This window comes from Salvia splendens, chromosome 9 (assembly GCF_004379255.2).
Source record: "Salvia splendens isolate huo1 chromosome 9, SspV2, whole genome shotgun sequence".
In the NCBI taxonomy this organism is placed as follows: Eukaryota; Viridiplantae; Streptophyta; class Magnoliopsida; order Lamiales; family Lamiaceae; genus Salvia; species Salvia splendens.
The window spans coordinates 10,014,946-10,038,497 of NC_056040.1; the positions used below are offsets into that span (position 1 = coordinate 10,014,946).

The following is a 23,552-nucleotide window of genomic DNA, read 5'->3' on the forward strand; positions in this document are numbered from 1 at the left end:
TTATTTTTCGTTTTACGAGTTTCTTTATCTGGGAATTTGTCTTTTGTTTACTGAATTTGTTGCTCCTCGCGTAACAAATTGTTGTGTGTTTAGTGGTGATATGTGCAATGTGGAGAAAGAACCCTAATCTATTCGAATTTTGAGAAGAGAAGGAACCCTAATCTGTTCGAAGTGTGGATGTGAAGTGTGGAGGACGCTACGTCGATTGTGAAGAGAAAGAGCCCTAATCTATTTTCATGTTTTATTTTTTAAATTATTTTATATTTTAAAATTTTAAGTTTTAGGTTAGGTTAATTAGATATTAGCCCTTAATAAAACATAATTATAAATCTTAATCTGGTCAAAATTGATTAAAATTACGTTGACCCTCACATTCCGTCAATTTTGGACTAAATGTGGCCAGATTTCAAATGTGAGGGACCGAAAAATTCAAAAGATAATGTTTTGGACCAAAAAAAAAAACGTCATATGTTAAGGACCATTTTGGGACTTTAGTCTACTATTAATAATGGAACTTTATTGATTAATAATAGGCAATACATCATTACAGTATATCTGGTAAGTAGTCTCCTCTAATTAATAGGTGTCACATTTTTTTGTGATTCTTATGGTGCACATAGCATGTTCATATGAGTGTTGACTATGCTAGGACCACAGTCTCTACTGCAGAAGATTGGATTACTTGCTCCAAGTGCTCCACTTCATCTTCCCATATCTCAGGTAAGGCTTCTTTTATATTGTGTATGCTGTTCAAAGCATGATCTGCACCCGGAACTAGAGTAGATCTTCCCACCTGCATTTTCATTCAAGTTGGTTAGAAAGGGGAATAATTCTCGACTTCTCGTGCTGTAGGAATATGCCTGGGAGATCTGTTGAACTTACAACTACGGTGTGGAGCCCTGCTGCTTTGCCACTAGCAATGTTACGAACGCTGTCATCAAAGAATATCTGAGTATCAAAAAGAGAAACTTTCATTAGTCACATATGCTTTCACATAAAGTTAGTAATATGTTAACTAGTAGTAGTATGCTTTTGTATTAACTGTTTTCTTTGGGTCCACGTTTGCTATACGAATAGCAGCTTCCATTGCTTCCACAGATGGCTTGCACAGGATTTGAGTCTTACGACTCGAGGTTCCATTATTCATCTCAGGTGGATCTTTAACTTCAACAGTCCCATCCTTGATTTTAACTGGTTCTGATGGAGGAGGGTTCAGAGTTTCAAAGCATATCACACCATGGAAGCAATCTTCCAATCCCATCCTGCTAAGCACTTGAGCTACGTGTGCTTCGTCTGCATTAGTGAAGATCTGCAGCCAGAAAACAAGTGGTAAATTTAATATTTCCATCTATACATCTCTTGGACTGAACATATAGTACTCTTTTAATGGAGGAATTTGAACATACTATTTTCTGTTGGGGCATGGAATGCAGGAGGTTACGTAGCACTGGATCTGGCTTTAGCAACTCATATGGCAATCTTCCATGAACATAAGCATGAAACTCATCATTGTCAAACTCGTATCCCATCACCTGCAAGAAATGACATGGATGTAAGTTATTCCATTTTTAACTCCATATTACCTGAGCTTAATCTCTGTTACTTGTTTATATACCTTAAGGCCAGCCATCGTTGTCCCGTACTCTCTGTACAGCTCTAAGCACAGCCTAGGGACCTCACTTTCTTCAATTTGCATATGATGCAGCATATACTCTGAAATTAAGGTGAACCATGATTAGGCAATCAATCATTGCGAATTCACTTAATCCATTCAAAATAGGGCATAGGAAAGGATGCCAGTAGTACCTTCTATATTCTTGCGACAGGCCATATTGATCCCCAAACTCAAAGGGTATAAAGTGTCATCCATATCTGATGAAAAACAGGAAAATCATTTTCAATAGTTAGCTATATATTGCAGACTTAAATTTTGAAGGAAAAGATTTGTAATGAGAAAAGAGTAGGATCAGCAGCATACCGAAGAGCAAGCACTCATATTTAGGACCATTAGAGCTTCCACCTTCCATTTTAGTAAGAGTAAAACCAAAACCTGAAAAACATTCACTTTCACCTTAGTATTTCAATATCTGCATCCATAGTTTTACTCAAAAAATTAACATATTTTTCCGTAGGTGTCTTGTCGAGACAAATGATCTTGTTCCGAGGTATACTGACACAGGATAGAATCTGGCAATAGGTATATGCCTTGATGAAATCCATGCATGGAAACTAGAGGAGTAAACTTTGATAGGAAAGAAACATGAAAAAAAACACACAATAAGATTACCTTGAACTAAGCTTGTTTTTTGAGAAGTGGCTCTTAGTTTGTTGCACAATGGATATGAGCCATAGTGGGGGCACATATTTATAGCTGAGTAGGAGAAGATCATGTTTTGATAATGGAGTGTCCACCATTATAAAGAATAATTAGAGGTTACAATTATACCATGCACTTGCTGAGGTGGCAAGCATGTGTAGCCACTATTATAAGAGATTTTTTTAAATCAATTCTATATGACTATATGGGTCGTTATCTTGTTATTGATTTTATATTAGTCATGATTAAGAAACTTCATAAGATAGGCTATAATAATAATTTTTATCTCAGGATTTGTATTATAAAGTATGTCCCCATTAATCTTCTAGGTGTGTAATCCACCTTGTAAGTGAAAATTGTTGTGGAAAATGGCCTCTTCTTCGGAGTATAAATAATGAAATTTATTAGATTTCATTTTCACTTGATTGGTTTCAGATATCATTACAGGAATAGAATAATTCTGGCATAAAAAAACTCCAGAAAATTTGTTTGCTTGCCATCTAGAACAAGATTGCTCTGTAACAGTCTTTTTTCTCCTGGGGGAAAAGTGACACTTGTCCACAGAAAGTAATTAGTATAATGATTAATCCCCAAAGAGAACTTATACATAATACTATATTATGTCAAATATTTAGTCTACTTGCTCTTTGTTTTACCAATTAAGAGGAAATACTGAGGAAGGACCAAATCTGAAGCAATAGACCACAAGCAAGGAAATCATGTAATACTATTTAATAGCCAAATAATGATTCATGTGTGTCATAATCTAATGCATGATCCACACCACACCTCTTTCTACTTTATTCTGGTTCTGTATGCTTTATTTAGGTTGTCATAAAAAACTATACACTAAAAAAGTATTGCAGGACTTGTGAGAAAAGAATTGTGATGATTCATAGTGATATGATATGAGTGGATTTAGCAATAGAAACTGCTTGCTTGGTATGTCTCCACTTGTATTTTTATTCTCTAAACAGAAAACAAAGTAATTAGAATAGTGGATATTAGATAAGAATATTTGCAGCCGAGGATATGTTCTTTATTACACGAGTAAGGTAATAAAGTATAATCCTGGGTATCAAGCATAACACTTTGTGTTAGATCTTTATGCATAGAACCTAAGAGAACTTTCAACAAACACACGGTATATTATCAATTTCAACAAATTAGTGAACAAAAATTACAAAATATATCTTGACATGTTTTTATACTAAATCGAGATATCCAGACCCCAGAGCATGTTCATTAGTAACAACTTTTGGTAGCTAGAGAAAAATAGTTTTCACATATGACATATTGTGGATAGTATAAAATGAGGTTTAATCTGACAAAATATAATTGACCTTATATAGTATTGATTCACTTTGCTATCCCCTCAAAAAAATAGACACTCAACTAATAATTAATTGCATGATTGGCTACTCACATACGCTTGTATAGTATTTGTATATGATGAATTATTGTGTTGTAATTGTTTATTAGGCAATTAAACAATTAAAGTGATTCCTTCTACACACTGATTTTCAATGACGGATTAGGTTTGGTGTCTCTTATTTTTTTACTTGCACGTTTTAATATGCATAAACGTTATTGTGAGCACTGAACTCTGAACACGCAAAGCTGATTTGCTATACTTGTTAAATACAAAAATAGATCTCCATATTTTATGAAGATTTGTACACCTTTTTTATATAACGGAAGATGTGGATGACTTTAGAAATGCACATAAAATAGTTTTGTTCATTCCAATAAAGCATGAAAAAAGTGAAACTGAAAACTGAGTTTGGTCTCTTTTTAGTTTTGGGTTTGTTCATCTCTTCCTGAATTTTAAACCGATTGTTTTTATCTATATCTTTTTTGCTGTGTATGGAATTGAATCTAAATATTTTGTATACATGGTACACGGCAAATTAAATCTGCAAAATTTAATAAGCAAAAATGTTTATTTTTTTCCCCTTACTTATGATAGATGATTACTTCTGGATATTTTAAGAAAATATTTAACAACTTCTCTTCTTCACTTTTCCGAAACTCATACGAAACTAATAATAAAAACATCCTCTTATTATATAGTCTGCCAAGTGAACCAAAATAAATCTTATTGAAAATATAGTTCTACAACCCATAATTTTAATTAAAGTAAATCTTTTCAAAAGCTAAAACAAGAAGAATTATCCTATTATATTCAGATCAGTAGACACAAGCCCAATGAGATAGTGTTGGGCTCAAGAAAGTTTTTATATGGGCCATTTGAATTTTGAAGTAATCCCGGCCTGTGAGCTATTATTCCCTTCCCAAAATCAAGGACTTTTTTCTGTTTTCTACAATTGGCTGGCAAATCGATATTCATTTTCCCAAATCCCAACTAATTTAAGTCCGACAAGGCGACAAAGGTAAGCTACAATCACAAGCTTAAAAGGTTAAACCTCTCCCTCATTTTCCTCTATTAGTAGTAGTATGTTTAATGTGAAACTACTAAAGATGAAGCAGTTATGAGGTATGATTGACCATGCCCCTGTGACCCAAATGGATCTTACCAGATCACATGTAGCGTTCTTTTCATAAATAAAGTGCATGCATCTGTGTATATACATACATACATACATACAAAATACATTATACATAGTCTATCACACTGAACATTAATCCTTCATATTTCTCCACTACTTTTAAATTTGAAAGCCGTCATATTTGAGCTTGGAATTTTGATGATTTCTCGACTCCACGCGTTCTACAATGCTAGAATTTGTGGTCATTTTAAATCTCATATTTTATTCACATGAAACCGAGTAAACACTCCAAATCCAGAAGATCTAACCATAAATCTTACTTATCTCATAAGTTTAGAACGAATCAGCGAAGTTTTGAATTCAGTGTATTTGACTGAATATTTTGGCACTTTTTATGATTCAAATATTCGATCTAGTTGGCCCATGCCATGCGCATAAGATCATTTTGCTGGTTTTGGAACATTTTGTCTACTTTTTATGTCCCCCATTTTTTGCTGGTTTGTCGAATGTTGGACTTTGAAATTACTGTTGTTGTCCGTTTGATTTGTTCTTCATACTAATCCACAAATTCTCCAACACGAAATAATCGAGTGATATATTTGTGCATTCCTTGTACTACTATTGAGTACACTTTATTTTAAAGAAGAAATATTTTTTTAGTCCGTGACTTTGCCAAACTAGTACTATCATTTTTGGTTCGTAAATTTTGAAAATATCTTTTGAGGTCCGTCAACTTCAATTTAATATCATTTGAGCTACTTTTTTTCCCTTCAGAAATACCCTTAAGATCATAAAGGGCAATTAATAGGTATCACAATTAAAATTAAATTAAAGTAATATAATCTTGAATTAAAATAAAAAATGTGATACTATAATTTTGATTGTGATTCAATTATTTTAATTTTTAATTTTATAATATTAAAAAATAATTGAATCACAATCAAAATTAAATTTAGCTACAAGTTATTTTGACAATTATATTTATAAATTTAATTTTTATAATTAATATATTTAAATCATACTCCGTATTTTTTATTTTAGTTTTTTACTTTCTAAAAGTTTAACTAGACGATGATTTGAGATAAAGTGATTGAAAATGTGAAGTGAAAAATATCATTCCAGACACTCAAACTATAAGAACATATCATATCTAATATTAGAGAAAGATAGAGAAAATATCATATTCAATATCTATATATCTCATTTTTATGAAAGTTCAAAAATAATAGTGAAAAATTACAATGAATGTAATTACACTTAAGTCCATCGACTACTCATGATATTTTTAATTTTTAAAGTTCAAAGACTATTGACGTGCAAAATGCATCAAACGTGATGCAGGATTAAAATATCCAAAAATGTCTGCCAATTGCATCTGCTTTTGACATGTAATAATAGACACAGCATTTTGATCGTCGAATTAATTGCTCAAAAATAAAATATTTTCAGAAATTCCAGCTCCAGCTTTTTACTACTACCAAAGAAACTAGCATGGATTCAAGTGTGTTACAGAAGGCAAATAGAAACTCATGGATTAACACAGAAAGGCAAGTGTTCCATAGAAGACAAACTAAACAAGAATACAAAGGATAACTTTAAGAAAAAATTGTTCTGGTTAGAGAAACAATCTATATTTTGAAACGAGATAAACAGTTAAAACCATCTATCTAAAACAAGTTGGACATTTACTGTTTCAATAGTATTAGTATGTGGTGTGGGTCAAGTGGGAATAGAAAACTACAATACAAATTAAAATAGAAGGTTTCATGAACATTAAAAAAGGGTCTGCAGATGTCTTAAAGATATTTCTTTAGGACATGCTTTCAAGCATACGTTCATTCATTACCACGTGAAATATGCAATGTTAGCACAAAACATCAACAAATGCATGATCTGTGAGATAAGCCATTCCAGCTATATAGAATATCACAGATAATAAGCCACACAGATTCAACTGCACCATAAAAATCATAGAGGCAGCTAACTAAACCTGTCGTTAAAGATAAGATTTGCCACAAAGGCCAGATGATAATAATAATTGTAAAACTACTGAGTCCGAAATACAAAGCAAGATCCAAGAAATGTGATTATAGAAAATTATAGGATCACCTAACTGAAGCTTCAAATAGAAGATTCATGCAAGAACACGATGTCTTAACGTACTTGAAACAAGATTGCAATCACTGAAACCCCGTTGAGCTCAGAAAACCAAACAGAGTAATTTAATGAAGTTGGTCTACAGTTTTATATAGGTTGATCACGTAACTTCTGATGTTCGACTTTTACAGTATGATATGATACTGGACATCAGCAATCAATAAAACCCCGAGCTCAGAAACCAAATAGAGTAAATTCACTAAATTGGTTCAAAGTTTCTGATACTTATTCAATAAGTGCTATAAGGTTGATCGCGTAAATTTGAGGTTCAACTTTTACAGTATGATATCAGACACCATAACAGTAATGGCAGACACAATATAAACAGAAGTAAAATACGAGTTTCTTATTAACTAATGAACTTACATACCACAAACCAATAAGAAGAATAGTAGTAAACACTTTGTTGACACTGTATAATATAAACTCCAAACATAAAATCAAACCCACTGCTGCAAAAATTTTCATCAATAACCCAAACTTACTTGTCATTATTGCTGCATAGTCCTAACTTGCTGCTGCTTCATGTTCTCCGATGAAGCATGAGACGAAGCATCAGGCGAAACGCCTTGAGGTGCTGATGCCAAGGTCTGGTACTGAGCAGAGAACTGCTGCGGCATAGCCTGAGTAAAATATATTTGAGCCTGTGTCGGGTCAGTAAATTCATATGTATAACCAGAATTGGATGCTGAAGATGGAGCCATCATTTGAGACTGATGATGAATCGGAGTGAACCCGACATATTGAGGTTGATGTTGCTGGCTAGACGGGACTTGCACCATATGCTGAGTAGCTCCAGCTGCCGTTCTGTACACCCCTGTAGCCATCTCGAGTTTGGAGGAAGGAGCGTTTACTTGCTGGCTGTAAGCCACGTGAGGGGTGGCTGCAGCAGCAGGAGGAGCCTGAGGGCGAACGGAAGGGGCATTTGGGGCCATTTCGCTATAACCTTGTTGCTGTATAGGCATGTTATAAGGTTGTGGCTGTCTAGCAGGGACGAAGTAGAATGGCTGCTGGTCGAGCACGGGCTGCTGGTGTTGATGGTGCTGCTGCTGCTGCTGGGAAGGATAAACGGAGTAGTATGACCCATACGGCATCGCTCCAGCGGGTATATACTGGTTGCCGGAATGAACAAATTGTTGGGGATGGTGCATTTGGGGGTGATTCTGATCATATTGGTTCGATATAACGTAGCCCGATTCTTGAACTTGTTGCTGCATCTGAATCTTATTAGCATTCTGATCACCAGATTTCAATTCAGCTTGATTAGCAGCAACCACATTGTTTCCAGATTGAATTTGTAAGATTTGCTCTTGATAAACAGGTTGTCTCTGGCTGGATAGGGGGTTTCTTATACCTCCTTCACTGTATGAATCAAATCATCAAAAAGCCCGATTCAGATTATCCACGCAATAGTGTAAGTAAGAGCATCAATTATACGAAATTAGGATAACTATTGAAGAATTGCCACAAATTAATAGAACAACATACCTTGAAGCGGAATCTGGAGAAGCCAAATCAAAGCCACCACTCTGTTTCTGCTGAAACTGAGCCTGAGAAATCTGCTGCTGGTGCTGTTGCTGTTGCTGCATTGGTGATTGTACATGCGTCTGGATTTGTTGTACCCTCATGTATCCTCCAGGATCTAATCTCTCATCGTCTGATATTACCCGATTTGGGGGATCGCCACCAACCACCATCGGTACCCCAGCAACCACCCCACCGGCAGAAACTCCGACCGCCACGAAACCCCCTGCCTCGTCCGTCTTCGTAGTCGCTGCAAAATTGACATTCGCCGCAACCCCCACAGTCACCTGCTGAAACTGATCCTCAATTCCCACCGCCCCAATCTTCTGATTCTCATCGACATGAACCCTAATCGGCGGCAAATTCGCCACCGATGGCGAGCTAGAAGTCGACCCAAACGATGACGTCGTCTCCAGCATTGGAGAATCGGGAACAGAGTGCACATCCTGATTCGCTCCACTGTTTCCATTCCCCCCAACTTTCGCCACCTCAATTTGACCTTCCGCATCTATTCCTGCCGCCGTCGCCTTCGCCATCGATTCATCGTCCAATCCGAGTAGGCAATTAACCGAAGAAGACTCGGAAAATCCGCGATCACTCGCCGCCGCCGACATCGTACTCGACTTGCCGTTGAGAGCGTTGAAGAACCAATCATCCGATTTAGTCGACGCCGTCTCAACGAGGAGCTGCTCAATATTCGCCGACGATTGGGGAAACAAAAAGAGGCGGATGCGGCCAGGCTTCATCCCGCCGGCGGCAGCGCCAGGACTATTGAGGCGGTCGTACTCCTCCACCATATTCTCGAGATCCTCATCGGTAGTGACCGAAATCAAGGAATCCAAATCCTCGCTGGGGAGCTGGTATTTGAGGGAGAACAATTGGTTGTTGAGGAGGGTTTTGGAGAGGCGGTGGCGGAGGTCGGAGAGGGAGGTGTGGCGGTCGATTACGATGATGCGAGTGTCTCCGCCGATGTAGCAGAGGGATTTATCGTGGGGGCGGGGGACTATGTGGCCGCCATAGCTGCACATGAGACGGAGCTTCTGCGGCGGGGGAGGCGGCTCAGTGTCCCAGGAGTCGGTGTGGCGGGAGCGAGGGGAGGAGTCGACGGAATCGGCATAGACGGTGGGCGCCGGAGCGGGAGGAGCGGCGGGAAGGAGTGGTGGTGGGGCCTCCATTGAAGGAGAGAGTTAAGATAGAAGGTCGAATCGAGTTGAGAAATGAGAATATTAATTATTTGTGGAGTAGGTTTTTTGGAGGACTTTATATTTTTCTATAGTACCTTCCTTCCTGCTGTTTTAAATAATTGAAATATTATGGTAAATCTATGAGAATTGTTTCTATTGAGTTCATATTATCATTATTTTAAAAAACAAGTATAATATTATTAATTACATTACTTTTTTATAATTATATAAATATAAAAGCTTCATTTATTCATTTTACTATAGTAATATACTAGTAATACTCCATCTATTAGGCCATCCGCAAAGGCGCCAAGCGCACGGCCTAGCCGAACGCCGGCGCTAGGCGGTCCGCTAGGCGCCATTGCGGATGGCCTAATAGATGGAGTATTACTAGTATATAGTAAAATGAATAAATGAAGCTTTTATATTTATATAATTATAAAAAAGTAATGTAATTAATAATATTAAGGCGGTCCGCTAGGCGGTCCATTGCAACCGTCCAACGGATTTCGGAATTAAAAATTGCCGAGCGCTGGGCGGTTTCGCGGCGCTAGGCAGTGTGCTGGGCGATCCGCTCGGCGCTATTGCAGCTCCCGGATCGCCGAGCGGAATTTTTTTTTATTTTCGAAACACTATATATACGCGGTTTGCACGTCATTTTCATTCGCACCACTTGTTTTAACGAGTACTCTCTCTCTATCTTACTTTCTGCACAAGATCAACACCGAGAATTGAGAACACCAACGAAGGTATTCCAGTGACGAGCGGGTCTCAAACTCCCCCGGTACCCGTGGGAGGTGGATGGGGTCCGATGCCAGGGTACTACAACATGTACCCGTGGCAGGGCATGATGCCCGGGATGGCAGCTGGGGGGAGTATGCCGGCGTGGCAGGGGGTACCAGGGATGCAACCCGGTATGCAGATGATGTCGGGGTGGGCGCCAGGAATGCAGATGATGCCGCGGGGGAGGGGGAGGGGGGACGGCGATGCAGCACCCGACAGGGGGTACCGGCGACGCAGGGGACGCCGGGGGAGGGGGACGTCTATCGACCCAGTTTTGATTTTTCGACTGCTTCTTCGCACACATCGACCCCAACGGATGCGCAGTTCACGCAATTTGATGCTTTTTCCTTAGAGGAGTTGGGGTTTGATATTCTCGGAGTTCCGGATACGCCCGTTCAAACGGGGGAGCAGTGCAGGGTCGTGGCGCTCCAAAGAAGAAGGGCAAGGGGAAGAAGGTCGGCGAGTCGTCGCAGCCGGGTGAGGACGACTGCTCGGTACGGAGGAGGTGGACGGATGCGGAGAACGTCGCGCTGTCCAAGGCGTGGGTGAGTGTTTGCGACGATCCTCTCGTTTCGAACAACCAGAGGATCGTCAACTTGTGGGGCAAGATAGCAGCAGCATACCAGACATTTTGTCCGGAGGGGAGGCCACGCACCGGTGAGGACTGCCGGAAGGGGTGGGACCGAATCAGGGCTGCCGTCTCCTGATTTTTGGGGTTGTATGCCCACGCCCTCCACATGCAAAGCAGTGGCCAAACGGAGGAAGACTGCAGAAGGATAGCGGAGAAAGTCTTCCCCTAGAAAGGGTTGTATAAGGATTTCACCTACTGGAACTGCTATGTTGTGCTGAACGACTCCGAGAAGTTCCGAATAGGTGTCGACGCTGGCTGGCCGAAGAAGCAACGACTGAACTATACTGGTGATTACACCGGCAGCAGCGGTGGTTCCCACGACCTCTACGAGACGGCCCAGGAGGTCCCGACCCCTCGTTCGTTCCCTCGCCGAACTCGCCCGGTTGGGCACAAGCGGGCTCAACGGGAGGCGAGGGGGCAGCCGGGGGTTCACAGGAGGTCCAGTCGGCATCCCCCTTGGCCAATCCACAGCGGATCTCAAATTCTTCGCGCGTCAACAAACGCGCAATCAGATGGTCGAGACGTTGGTCGAATGGCGGGCGGCGGTGGACCCCGTGGAGAAGAGTTTGCTTCAAACTCTTCTCATGAGCATGCAGGACGAGTTGGAGGCGGCACGGAGGGATACCGGCGGGAGTAGAGGCGGCGGCGATGGTGGCGACAACGACGGAGGAAACGACGACGAAGGCGATGAGTGAATTATTGTACTTTTTTTAATTATTGTAATTTTTTTAAATTATTGTACTTTTTTAAAATTATTGTACTTTTAAAAATTTTAATAGTATTATTAATGTTTCCCGTATATGTCTCGTAAATTAAATTCCTTATATTGTGTGATTGTTAATTATTTTATTTTTATATAATTGTTATTAGTGATGTGGCTAGCCTATGGCTGGGTTATTTGCTTGTTTTGATGATGTGGCAGGAGGATTTTTAGTGTTGATGATGTGGCATGAGGAGTTTGTGGTTAGACTATTGCTGGGTTATTCTTATTGTGGATGGCCTTAGTAATAGCCTTATTAATAAAAGAGAAATAAAAAAATACTGATATATTTATAATGAAAAATAAAATGCATCTTTGTAAGGAAATGTTTAATTTGCATGGACTTTCCAAAATGAAATTAAAATTTTATAAGATTAAAAATTTATACTTTTAAATTCTTTAAATTTAATGGGCTATTCAAATAGGCATAGTATATGTCTCGGTAAAACCCTAACCTCCAAACCCTGGAATTCGCGTGCTCTACGTTCAATAGGAGATCTGCACCCTGTCCGTGCGTTTACAAACTGTGGGTAGAAATGGAATATTCGTGGGAGTTATATGGTTAGGAGCTGATTTTAGTTTTCATAATTAAATATATATTACTATTTTAAATTTAGTAATAGTTGTAGTTAAGTAATTCTATATAAGTTTTGATCAAATTTAACCGATAGAAAATTTTATGAAATTTCCTTTTATTTATTTTATTTTATAATATGCTGGTTGGGGTAACACGCCAGGTGATTTTTTGTCGTCATTGGCGACACTTTTCCGTGCATCGCGATTTTCACGTCATACTTATTTAATCAACTTTATAACAGTGTTAATAACTGTATGATAGATATATCAAATTTTTAGTATTAAAAGTTAAATATTCCTCTCCGATTCCAATGTCAGTTCTCCTTAATCTTTATATTAGCTGTGATAGGTACATTTACAGATATGAGTATCTGTAAAGCCGATATACATTTTTTAATCATTTAGTTAAATTTACAAATAAAATATACTACTCCATAATCTAATATTTTAATCATTTATTTAAATTTACAAATAAAATATACTCCATAATCTAATATTTTATTTTTATACGTATAATTTATAAAAGATAATAATGTAAATAATAATTTTAATATATTAATTTAATAAAATGGGTTGAAAATAATACACAATTAATTTGTACTAAATGAGGGAGACTCACGAAAGATGCTAATTGTGTAATACTCCCTCCTTCCCGGTTAAGATAGCCGGCACATGATTTTAGGAGTTATTGGTTAATGTATTTAATTAGAGAGAGACAAGATGGGTGTAAGATTAAAATAGAGAGATAAAGAAAGATGAATATTTAAATAGGAGTGAGAAAAAGTGACTGAGTGTATTAATTGGAGAAAAAAAGTTACTTAAAAAGAAAATGTGTCATCGTAATTGGGACAAACTAAAAATGAAAACTTGTCATCTTAAGTGGAACAGAGGGAATAGTGTATACTAATCCAATTTAATTTCATTATCGCGTGTCATTCCCAATAATTTGAACAACTTTGATTAATTCAAACAATTTAGCAAAATCGGAGAGTGAAACTGCGCATGATAGTGATAGCTAGCATACTTTTGAAATTATCAATTGATCATCTTATCTCCCAACTTTCTTTGTGTTGAAGTATTCGTATATAAGGATAAGATAAATGAAGCCATATTATTTTATCATACCTGATAAATGATAATGGTCGTTGTGTGATAGGAGTATATAATTAAATCAACAGTCCGATAGGAGAAGCTATTGTTATGGACGTACTTGCTGACTCTGCTATGTGTTAATAATTTTTGTTTTTTAATATCTCAGGATTTTGAGAAATTAATATAGTATGACGGGAATATTAATATTATTTTATTAAATTCGTTTTGCGATTATGATCACCATGAAAGTGACCCACTTCACTTGCAGTTTATTGTAGTACTATCAATTTGTTGTTTTTGCATCTCTTTTGGAAAAACTAAATGCCCCCTTGAAAAGGATACGTTACCTTTCCGTTAGTCCGTTTTTATCATTAAAAACTCGATTATTTTGGTTTATGCTATTATCGGTTGTGGAAACATTTACATAAAGTTATATTCGAATATTTGAAAAGATTATCACATCTATCACCTTTAACGACATAATCCGTATTTTGGATCGATTTCGAGAGAGAGAAAGACTGTGAAGCAAGATTGGAAAGCAAGCAAACGGTGATGAGATTTTTGACTACCAAAACTTGAACCCCATGCCAAAAAAATTTGCAATTCCCACAACAAAACATAAAATGAAGGCATAAGCAAACAAGATCGCTAGAGCTGAGATCGATGAAGCTGATAGAGTGTCAATGGACAAGTTCACCAATCCTGTAAGAACATTAGCCTGCACACATTCAGAAAACTGGTGGTCAGTCGCTCGATCGAGACCTGAATCATCATATGTATGCAAACCATGAGCAAGGGTGGGTGCTACTATCTCTCTAACCAGTAGAAACGATGCCAGCATATTTCGACTAAAAGCTTCTTCCATGGCTGAACTCTTGCATCGCGGGACACAGTCGAACATCATCACAATGCCTAACCCCTGAGGGAGTGATGTGTAGTTATTGCTTGATTGGAAGCAGCAAAAATTATGCAGAGAAAAGAAGACAGTTTTCATTACTGATATCAATTTAGTAACATCAATGTACTAGAATATAAAGAAATTAGTATACAAATTTATGCATGATTAAAATAATTTAACAGGATCATCTTTTTCATGAATCAAAATACGAAAAAGTTACCTGAAGGTTGATAGCCAAGATAAGAGAAACATATGCCATGTTGCACTGCACAGAAATCTCAAAGTCATTATCTTCTATCCTTTCAAGACGGCATTATAGGATGATACACATTGGTTATATTACAAGTGTAAGAGTGTGACATTTCAGAGTGGGCATTACCATTCGGCGAGATGTTGCTTCAACATACCAGTCTAGAAGCAAAGTTAGTGACCTGCAACAAGACGAAGAAAAGGACCAAAAGACTTGGTAAATTGTTCAATTAAACAATAAAGAAATAACTGCTGGGACCAAAACAAAGTCCTCTTACCAGAAAAACATGCAAAGAACCCAAACTCTAGTTCTCGTCCATGTCTTAGTTTTCAATATAGCATCAGCATTGTCTCCAAAGAAGGCATAGCTTCCAATTCTAACACCAATAAGATACATACCCCAATATCCTGAAACCAAGAACAAACCAATGGCATAAAGTTAAAATTGCATATCATTTATGGGAGAATGTTTATGTTCACAATATTTCCTAGGAGAAATGTATAAAGAAGAAACAGAGAAGGACAAGCAACAAGGAATACCCAAACTACAGAGAGATCCTCGCCAAATATGCTAAAAATCCCTTCCTTGTTTTGGCTAAAGATGTCACTTTTCCTTTCTTTAGAAAGAAGATATAAATTCATCCCACACAATAGTAAGGCTTGATAACCTGATATCACATACAGTCTACACATGTTAAACGAAACAAGTTATAGGAGTATGATTTATACAACTGTTATAGCTAAGGACCTCAGCTAGAATAGACAGGAAATTGGAAATTGGGCAGTACCTATTAGGATTAACAAACCTAGAATGCCACAGTATTTGGGATGGACGTTAACAATTAATGTGAGGATAGCCACAGCAGCTAGAGTAAAAAAGAAGTTCCAATGGACACCATATGCACCAACATGAACCTATATGGAAAAAACACAAGCTAAAATGAAGGAAAACAAGCAAACACAATCATTTTAGGGGCGTGGGATCAGCAAATTCAGAGGATGATCATCGAACGCAGAAGGGTAAATAAGTTGAAAATCCCAGATTACTGTACCTGGTAATTCACACTTGAAGTAGAGACAAGTCAAGCAAACCCCAAAATAATCAACGGGCTAGTTGAACGAAGACCAGTACTCAGTGTCCTAGATTGGCACAAATGAACTAGAAAGTAAGAGTACCCGATCAATTATAATAACATACAAAAGATATTGTACAAAATGCTGCAGAACTGGCAACTAAAATCTAACTCAACAGCCATTGAATAATACAAGAAATTAAGAGTACCTTGGTAATAGTCAATAGATAAATGCAACTGCAACTTTAAGAAACTAAGCTAATTGGGACCAGAACCAAGTCATTCTGGTCTCAAGGACTGCCGCGAGATATAGAAAGCAATCAAGCACACAAGTGGAAAAGCACTTTAGTTTCTTACATATTTGCGATGCCACGTGCCTGTCGTGAAACCAAGGCATTTGCTACTACAAATGCGCCACCCCAAGATCCATCTAGCATGCAAATAGAATATCATAGTTTATCCCCAAACTAATAGAAGCTCAAAGTTGGACAAAAGAGTGAAAACTATTGCAGACGGTGATAAAAGCAAACACGCGAAATGAGGACTTATGCTAAAGTAAGCACATAATTCTAACCAAGCCAGTCCCATATGTTTCTGTTTTCGCGTATCTTCTGGGAAATATCTTGAAATCAACAGCCAAAATAGAGAAGCATGTAACAAGCATCTGCACTAAATCATCCTTGTTAAAACAGTAAAGAAAACAATGTATTTGATTAACAAAAGTTTGACCATGTACCATAGAGACCCTGTAAGATGTGATATCTTCCCTAATAGAGTCTACACCACCTTCCTGCAAGAATGAAGGTCGATTTCTGTTCTAAAGATTGAATTAATTCCAAAAACATGAGAAATGCAAAATCTACTGAAGTACTATTAGAACCACTAACATTCACAAGAATCTTATATACTACTCCATCATTGGTATTAAAAAGAGCCTAATAGGAATCTTCACAATTTTACCTATCAAATGTTTTCAGGCAAAACAGCAGCAAAAGCATCAAGACTGTGCCAAAACCTGTTATCAGCAAGTCACTCCATTAACTACAAACCACCGAAAGAATTCCACTGTACCTTAACATTCAAGTTTTCTTTTGTAGATTTTGAGTACTTACAGTCAGATATAAAATATAAGGCATAGCAATGCAGAGATAATCAATAAGTAAGACTGCAACATAAGCATTGAAACTCTTTCCACCACCAGCAACGTTATCATCTTTCTTAGGATGGCCTAAATTTCCCCAAAAATGACCGAAAAAATTAAACTAAAGTCATCATGCGAAATGAACAAAACAACAAAGAGAATTCACAACTGCGAACATTCAAAAACTGTCATTAGCGCCCACAACAATGTAATTACCATTACTGATCCAGTTGAATCCGATGCAACGTCTAATAAGAACCAAAATCTGAAGAGCACGAAAACAATTATGAGCTCACGACGCAAACAATAAAACCGAGAACACTGCATAGCTAAATACTAACCGAAAGATTTGTGATCAGAAAGAAAATTTCAAGCTTCGAAGAGCCCGTTAAGTTACTCACGAATTTGTAACAAGTAATGATTTTTGACGATAAATCTCATAAACTTTTCAAATTAGCACGGCAATTTTGAAAGGAGCTGAAAGTAAAGATCAAGTTTTCGACTGTACTCACTGTTTTTTAAGGTGCCTATTGGGATTGAAGGACTCCATTGATGGAGCTTGACTAATGATTTAGTTAGCTTAATGTTTTGAGAATTTCTGTAGAAGAAAAGCGACAGAAAAATGATTTTGGGCTCAAGATTTGGGCTCATGGAGTATAAAATACGGGCTGATTTATGATAGTATAAACAGGCCCAATATTAGTCGATGATCAATAGTAGTACTAATTTACAATGTTGTATTTTTTTGAAAGGGTCAAAATGTCAAGTTTGCCAATTTTTTATTAATTCCATAATTTTATATTATAATTTTGTTATTCTTTTTAAATTGTATCACGACAATAAATTATGGCGTATTACGTGTCTGACTTTATTGATGTGACGTATAAATATATAAAAATTAAAGACATAGCTGACTATGTCTATTAAATGACGTTGTTTAAGTAACTGAATATTTTATCTATATAGTATTTTCTGTTTGCCACAAGGGAGGATCTACTTAGAGAGGTTAAGGAGCAATTGCCCCTGCTAAATATATTTTATTTATACTAATTTGTTATTCAATTTTTAAATTTTGTTTATTTCGGTAAATTCTGAAATTGCACTTCGATGAAGAAACGTACTCCTACTAGTATTTGAACTCTTTCGTGCAAGGAAATTCTGTGGCCAGACCCCAACAATAAAAAAATATGTAAAGCAGTTTAATTTTTTCATGAAAACCTATAAAAACAATGACTTGTCTAAATCTTGTATGAGTTCATCCTATCACTTAAGATAGACGTCCAATAAATAAAACAGTAGGAGTATGATCTACTTATTAGATAACACCATTATGATAAAGAAGATCGCAATGTCAAAAGAATCATTACCATAAGGCCGAAAATCAAAATTGAAATTGTGCATGAGACTTTCATTTTACATTTCGAAGGGATGACTATCTCGTCATCCTTTTCTATTACTACTACCTTCGTTCCAAATGTATCTATAACGCTAAAATCTTTACTAATTTTAATCATTTAGGGAAAATCATTCATGGGTAAATGTGAACTAGGAGTACAACTAGGCATGCACACGGATCGGAAACCGCCGGTTTCGGTTCATGAACCGGCAGTTCACGGTTCATCATTCCCATGAACCGGAACCGGCCCGCCAAGGGTCCCGCCGGTGCCGGTTCCGGTTAAAAAAATCTCCGGTTCACGAGGTGGTTCGTAAATTTTTATTTTTTTTTTGCATTTCTCGTTTTAGTGTTTATTTCAACGAGACTACAAGTCACAACTTATAAGTTACAATTTACACTTAATGTTGGACTTGAGCTTTTGGGTTGAAAGAGAGTGTATTGGATGATTCTCTTTTATAGCTACATGTTCTTAGATGTGTTGCTCTTTCTTTCAATGTGGGATAAAACTCCTTATTTATAACTACATGATACATCCCCATCATCTTTGTTTATATTAGTTTATATCTTAACTATCTTATATTATTATAACTTAACAACAAATATAATTACATAAAGTATTATTCTTTAATTCTTTATCATTATCGATTTGTTTGTGTATAAGTTTATGTGTATATTAACTAATAAATACCATTATAATTTATACACATTAAGAGAATAATTATTATACAAATTGTATTAATCTAGTGATAACTATAATATGAATAATTATTTATCTATATACAAATCATATTACTCAATAATTGTTTATTCTTATCTATCAAAAATATATTCACAAATAATAATTTTATTTATATAAATTATACTACATCTATTAGAATAACAACTATTATACAAAATCATACTATTAGTCTACTACTAATATATATTAACTATATTATACCACTAAACAAATCATTCTTTAGTTATCTATTTTTATCATTATTATACCAATTATATTAATTGTTATTTTTTCACATTTTAATCAATATATTGAAAAAAATTAACAATATACTTACATTTAAATCCAATTATTTGAACACGTCCACATTCTATAAATATACAAATTATTAGCAACATGCAACATTCAAATTTAATCAAACTATTCTTGTTGATGCTATTATTATCTATAAATTTGTCTTAGAAAAATAAGCATACCAAAAACAAAGATAAAGTTAGTGAATAATAAAATGTAGTAAAAAATAAAAAAAAATAGAAAACAATAAAAATTTTGTATCCCACGTTGAAAAAAGATGAATGAATGATCTAAGCATGTAGTTATAAAAATAATAATTCAACATATTTTGTCCGACATTGAAAGTGAAACAAAAAATATTCAAGGATGTCTCTATAAAAGAGAAACAACCAAGAATGGTTTCTTAGAATTCTTAAAAGTGAGCACATTTAAATCCAATTATTATTATTATCTAAACACATCCACATTCTATAAATATAGAAATTATGAGCAACATGCAACATTCAAATTTAATTGAACTATTCTATTTGATTTTATTATTATCTTCAAATTTGTCTTAGAAAATAAATCATAACAAAAATAAAGATAAAATTAGTGAATAATAAAATATAGTAAAAAATAAAGAAAAATAGAAAACAAATGAAAGTTTTGTATCCTACGTGGAAAAAGATAAATGAATGATCTAAACATGTACTTATAAGAGAAAATAATTCAACATAGTTTGTCCCACATCGAAAGTGAAACACAAAATATTCATGAACCGGCAGTTTCAAACCGTCGGTTAACCGGCGATCCGGTTCGGTTTGTGCATGCCTAAGTACAACTGGTTTTCTCAAATAAATATAAAATGAAATAAAACTCAATGAATACCCGTTCCACGACAGACACAACATGGCCTTTACCGACTCAAAATCATTATTGATATTTGATTGGTACAACTGCCCCATGACCCAAACGAAGGCCATGCGCCTCATCAGTTCTTTTCCACTTCAATTTCAAGTCTTCATCATTTCTCCCTCGCTCTATTTCTGGAGTTGTTTTCCAATATCTCATTACCTCTAAAAATAATTTACTAATCGTGATAATTAGTGACCCTCTTTGAGTAAAAGCTCTTAATGATTGTAGGCTAGATTTGATGAAGTTGGGGTCCATCAATTTGAAGTTTAGACAGCAACATGAGAAAAATATCTCCATCCAAAATTTCCTTAAATAGGAGAATCACTTATTTTGGTTTTACCACCAAATCGCAATGCCATTCGTTGTTGTTCTGTTAAGGATAAAAAGATTCTATTTTTCTTGCTATTTGGGTTCAGTATCTTTACGCGTCTTGTAATTATTTACCGTCTTTTCTAAACAACGTTTTACCCACTCTGCTTTTTTTTGTGGGTCAGCTCTCCTTCAAAATTCTTGATTTTTTGAGGTTTGGTTTGGTGGGTTTGCTTCGATTATTGGGCGCAAATGGGTTGGAAGATTTCTTTTTGTCCCAACACGAATCTCCGGACAATGTTTCAGGTTTGTTAGTTTATGTTTTTCTTTATCAATAATTTTGTTCAGTTGGTTGTTGAAAATATGACTTGCTCTTAGTGGCCAAAAACTTAGCTTGGATTATCTGTAACTCAATTTCTAGAATTACCAACAACCAAAAAACATGAATAAAACTGTGGTGTTGTGTTCACGAATATGGTGTAAAAATCTAGAGGTGTTTGGTTTCAACCTCTAGATTGATTATCAAGAATTTGTATTCATTTTGTTAATGGTTTATCAAGAATTTTGTTCAGTTGGTACCATATATGATCACTAAAAGTTCTTTCTTGATGCAGTAACATATGGTTAAGAGTGATCCAACTTTGTCGAATAATTGAGTTTGCTAGTCTTTACTTTCACGAATGACACGAGACTTATATGTATTGCGCGCTACCAAACAGGTTAGGCCAAGTCAGATTGAGCTAGAATGTCGACACACTATTAGGTCTCACGGGAGGAAACTTGCTGGAGATCACAAGCACGACTGGCTCATTTTGTTGCTACTCGTGGTCATAGAGATCATTCTGAATGTCATCAACCCATTCTATAGGTTCGTTGGAGAAGGCATGATGGAAGATCTCAAGTATCCGATGAAGGAAAACACTGTTCCCGTTTGGGCAGTTCCTGTGAGTAGAAACATCTTAGTAGTTTGTTTAAGGTTACCACCATAAGCTAAAATTGTTTCAAATCATGTTGTGTATATCTTGTGGTGAATTAGCTGTATGCAGTTTTGCTGCCTATGACCGTGTTCTTTCTCTACTACCTTCGGAGAAATGATGTGTATGATCTGCACCATAGCGTGCTAGGTATAGTTATTTCGACCTTTTGGGACTAGTAAAGTTTAGGCTTTTCGTTTATTGGGTCAATGAAGAAAAGCTAGCGATGTAACTGCAGGGCTGCTCTTCTCTGTATTGATAACGGGAGTTCTCACGGATGCCATAAAAGATGCAGTTGGCAGGCCCCGACCGGACTTTTTCTGGCGCTGTTTTCCTGATGGACGTGATGTATGTCGTCTTAATATCTGCATTATTGAGTTTATATATGAGTTTGGAGTGTTGTTTTTTGGTTTGAAAACCAATACATAGGCATTATGTTCGACTCCACAGTGACACGATTGTTTATTTGCTAAAACAAAAGGGCTCATGTTTTGGACAGAGATGAACATACTATCTTATCTTGTACTATTATCTTCTCTTCGACAGGAGTATGATCGTTGGGGCAACGTGGTGTGCCATGGAAAACCGGGTGACATAAAAGAAGGGCACAAGAGTTTCCCGAGCGGTCATACTTCATGTAAGAACCCCTTCTCCACTCAAAACAAACATAAAAAGGAAGACACGCGCGTGTTATGGTCTAGATCAAAGCTCATGGTCTTCATTATTCTACGATATTTTGCAGGGTCGTTTGCAGGTCTAGGTTTTCTGGCCTTGTACATGTCAGCAAAAATCAAATGCTTTGATCGCAGAGGGCACGTGGCAAAGCTGTGCATCGTCTTCCTCCCTATCCTCGCTGCTTGCCTCGTTGGTGTTTCTCGTGTGGACGACTACTGGCATCACTGGCAAGACGTGTTTGCCGGCGGCATCCTAGGTACGTTCGTTCCCCTTTTGACACCGCAACAGTTTGAAAATTCACCAAACGACTACAAATGCTGCTCACATTTTCAGATTTTCTTCACAACTGTTGTTAATTGTAGGTCTTGTAGTTGCTACCTTTTGCTACCTGCAGTTTTTCCCACCTCCATACCAGAATGAAGGTACACTTCTCATCTTGTAGTGAAACACAAAATGTATGTGTGTTGGCCTAGCAGTAGAGTGGTTAATGCCTCTGCTGCGGCGTGGTCTTTAAATTTAATGTTACCCAAAAAGAAAAACACGGTATGTAACGAGGGATTTTGCTAGGATGGGGTCCTTATGCTTATTTCCGCGCTGTGGAGGACCTTCGTTCCAACTCTCTACCACCAGATGCGATGACCATGCTAGGAACGAACCAGCAACGAGTAGCAACGAGCGTCGTTGGTTCCAATCTTGACTCAGCCTTTGATGCCATGGAGACAGGAAGAAAGTAAAACTACTTGTTCAACTCTTGTGGCATTTTATCAAATTTCTTTTTCTTTGTTTTACCCTTTTTTTTTGTAAATCATCTTAACCAAAAGCGTAATTATCATCAACCTGATATCCACGGTTTACCTATGCACTTTTGTTCGAGTGAAAAAATAGGGCTTCAAACACACTCGAGCTCGACTCGAACCAAAGCTATTAAGCTTTGTGTCCGGTTTGAGCTCGATTCATGGATGACTACTTCCAGCGTTATTAAGCTGGTTTGTGGCTCGATCAAGCTGCGAATGACTCGTTTAGCGACTCAACAAGTTCTAAATTTGTTAAATGAAGATTTATGAAAAATAAAGGCTCTTTGAGGAATGTGCAGAAGGATCATATAGCTTAAAGACTTAAAAGAAAATAAAGAGGAGTGTAAGGGATTCAAGCAATTTTTACTTTTTGGAATAGCTTTGTCTTTATCACATGCTAAAGGAATTAAAGGAAATAAGGCGTGATATATAAATCCAATCGTGATAATGATGGCGCTCATTTTTTATTGAATTTGGCAATTTACGTAAAGAAAATTACATATATTTTTTCTAAATTGATACATTTTTTTTTGCTAATTAGCCAAGTAAGCTCATTGAGTAAACACAAATATGACGCTAAGTTAATTGTGGAGTCAGATG

At 36.6% G+C, this 23,552-nt stretch overlaps 3 protein-coding genes and 1 pseudogene across 3 annotated transcripts; 1 reads left to right on the forward strand and 3 right to left on the reverse strand.

Annotated features, from left to right (window-relative positions):
- Window positions 1-497: 497 nt before the first annotated feature.
- On the reverse strand, window positions 498-2,392 carry LOC121746875 (uncharacterized protein C24B11.05-like). Its single transcript, XM_042140827.1, has 8 exons — window positions 2,288-2,392; window positions 1,979-2,050; window positions 1,807-1,872; window positions 1,616-1,713; window positions 1,407-1,532; window positions 1,043-1,309; window positions 883-948; window positions 498-793 (listed from the first exon to the last, which is right to left on the reverse strand). The coding sequence occupies exons 1-8, from the start codon at window positions 2,388-2,390 to the stop codon at window positions 641-643; spliced, it is 951 nt and encodes a 316-aa protein (XP_041996761.1). The 5' UTR covers window positions 2,391-2,392; the 3' UTR covers window positions 498-640.
- A 4,913-nt stretch (window positions 2,393-7,305) lies between these two features.
- Window positions 7,306-9,755, reverse strand: LOC121748967. Its single transcript, XM_042143562.1, has 2 exons — window positions 8,473-9,755; window positions 7,306-8,346 (listed from the first exon to the last, which is right to left on the reverse strand). Exons 1-2 carry the CDS (start codon window positions 9,681-9,683, stop codon window positions 7,476-7,478), a joined length of 2,082 nt encoding a protein of 693 aa, XP_041999496.1. The 5' UTR covers window positions 9,684-9,755; the 3' UTR covers window positions 7,306-7,475.
- Window positions 9,756-14,065: 4,310 nt separating this feature from the next.
- LOC121749840 lies at window positions 14,066-17,479 on the reverse strand (annotated as a pseudogene).
- A 2,965-nt stretch (window positions 17,480-20,444) lies between these two features.
- Window positions 20,445-23,016, forward strand: LOC121748465 (lipid phosphate phosphatase 2-like). Its single transcript, XM_042142839.1, has 8 exons — window positions 20,445-20,815; window positions 21,229-21,453; window positions 21,546-21,633; window positions 21,722-21,831; window positions 22,030-22,120; window positions 22,226-22,414; window positions 22,521-22,580; window positions 22,726-23,016. Exons 1-8 carry the CDS (start codon window positions 20,762-20,764, stop codon window positions 22,890-22,892), a joined length of 984 nt encoding a protein of 327 aa, XP_041998773.1. The 5' UTR covers window positions 20,445-20,761; the 3' UTR covers window positions 22,893-23,016.
- Window positions 23,017-23,552: the final 536 nt, after the last annotated feature.

Coding starts and splice junctions, on each gene's coding strand:
- LOC121746875 (XM_042140827.1), bottom strand. CDS start 2,390: ATGATCTTCTCCTACTCAGCTATAAATATGTGCCCCCACTATGGCTCA. Junction 949..1,042: donor ACGTGGACCCAAAGAAAACA/GTTAATACAAAA, acceptor TTTGATACTCAG/ATATTCTTTGATGACAGCGT. Junction 794..882: donor CAGGGCTCCACACCGTAGTT/GTAAGTTCAACA, acceptor ATGAAAATGCAG/GTGGGAAGATCTACTCTAGT.
- LOC121748967 (XM_042143562.1), bottom strand. CDS start 9,683: ATGGAGGCCCCACCACCACTCCTTCCCGCCGCTCCTCCCGCTCCGGCG. Junction 8,347..8,472: donor TCTCCAGATTCCGCTTCAAG/GTATGTTGTTCT, acceptor TGATTCATACAG/TGAAGGAGGTATAAGAAACC.
- LOC121748465 (XM_042142839.1), top strand. CDS start 20,762: ATGGGTTGGAAGATTTCTTTTTGTCCCAACACGAATCTCCGGACAATG. Junction 21,634..21,721: donor TCTGCACCATAGCGTGCTAG/GTATAGTTATTT, acceptor ATGTAACTGCAG/GGCTGCTCTTCTCTGTATTG. Junction 22,121..22,225: donor CCCGAGCGGTCATACTTCAT/GTAAGAACCCCT, acceptor GATATTTTGCAG/GGTCGTTTGCAGGTCTAGGT.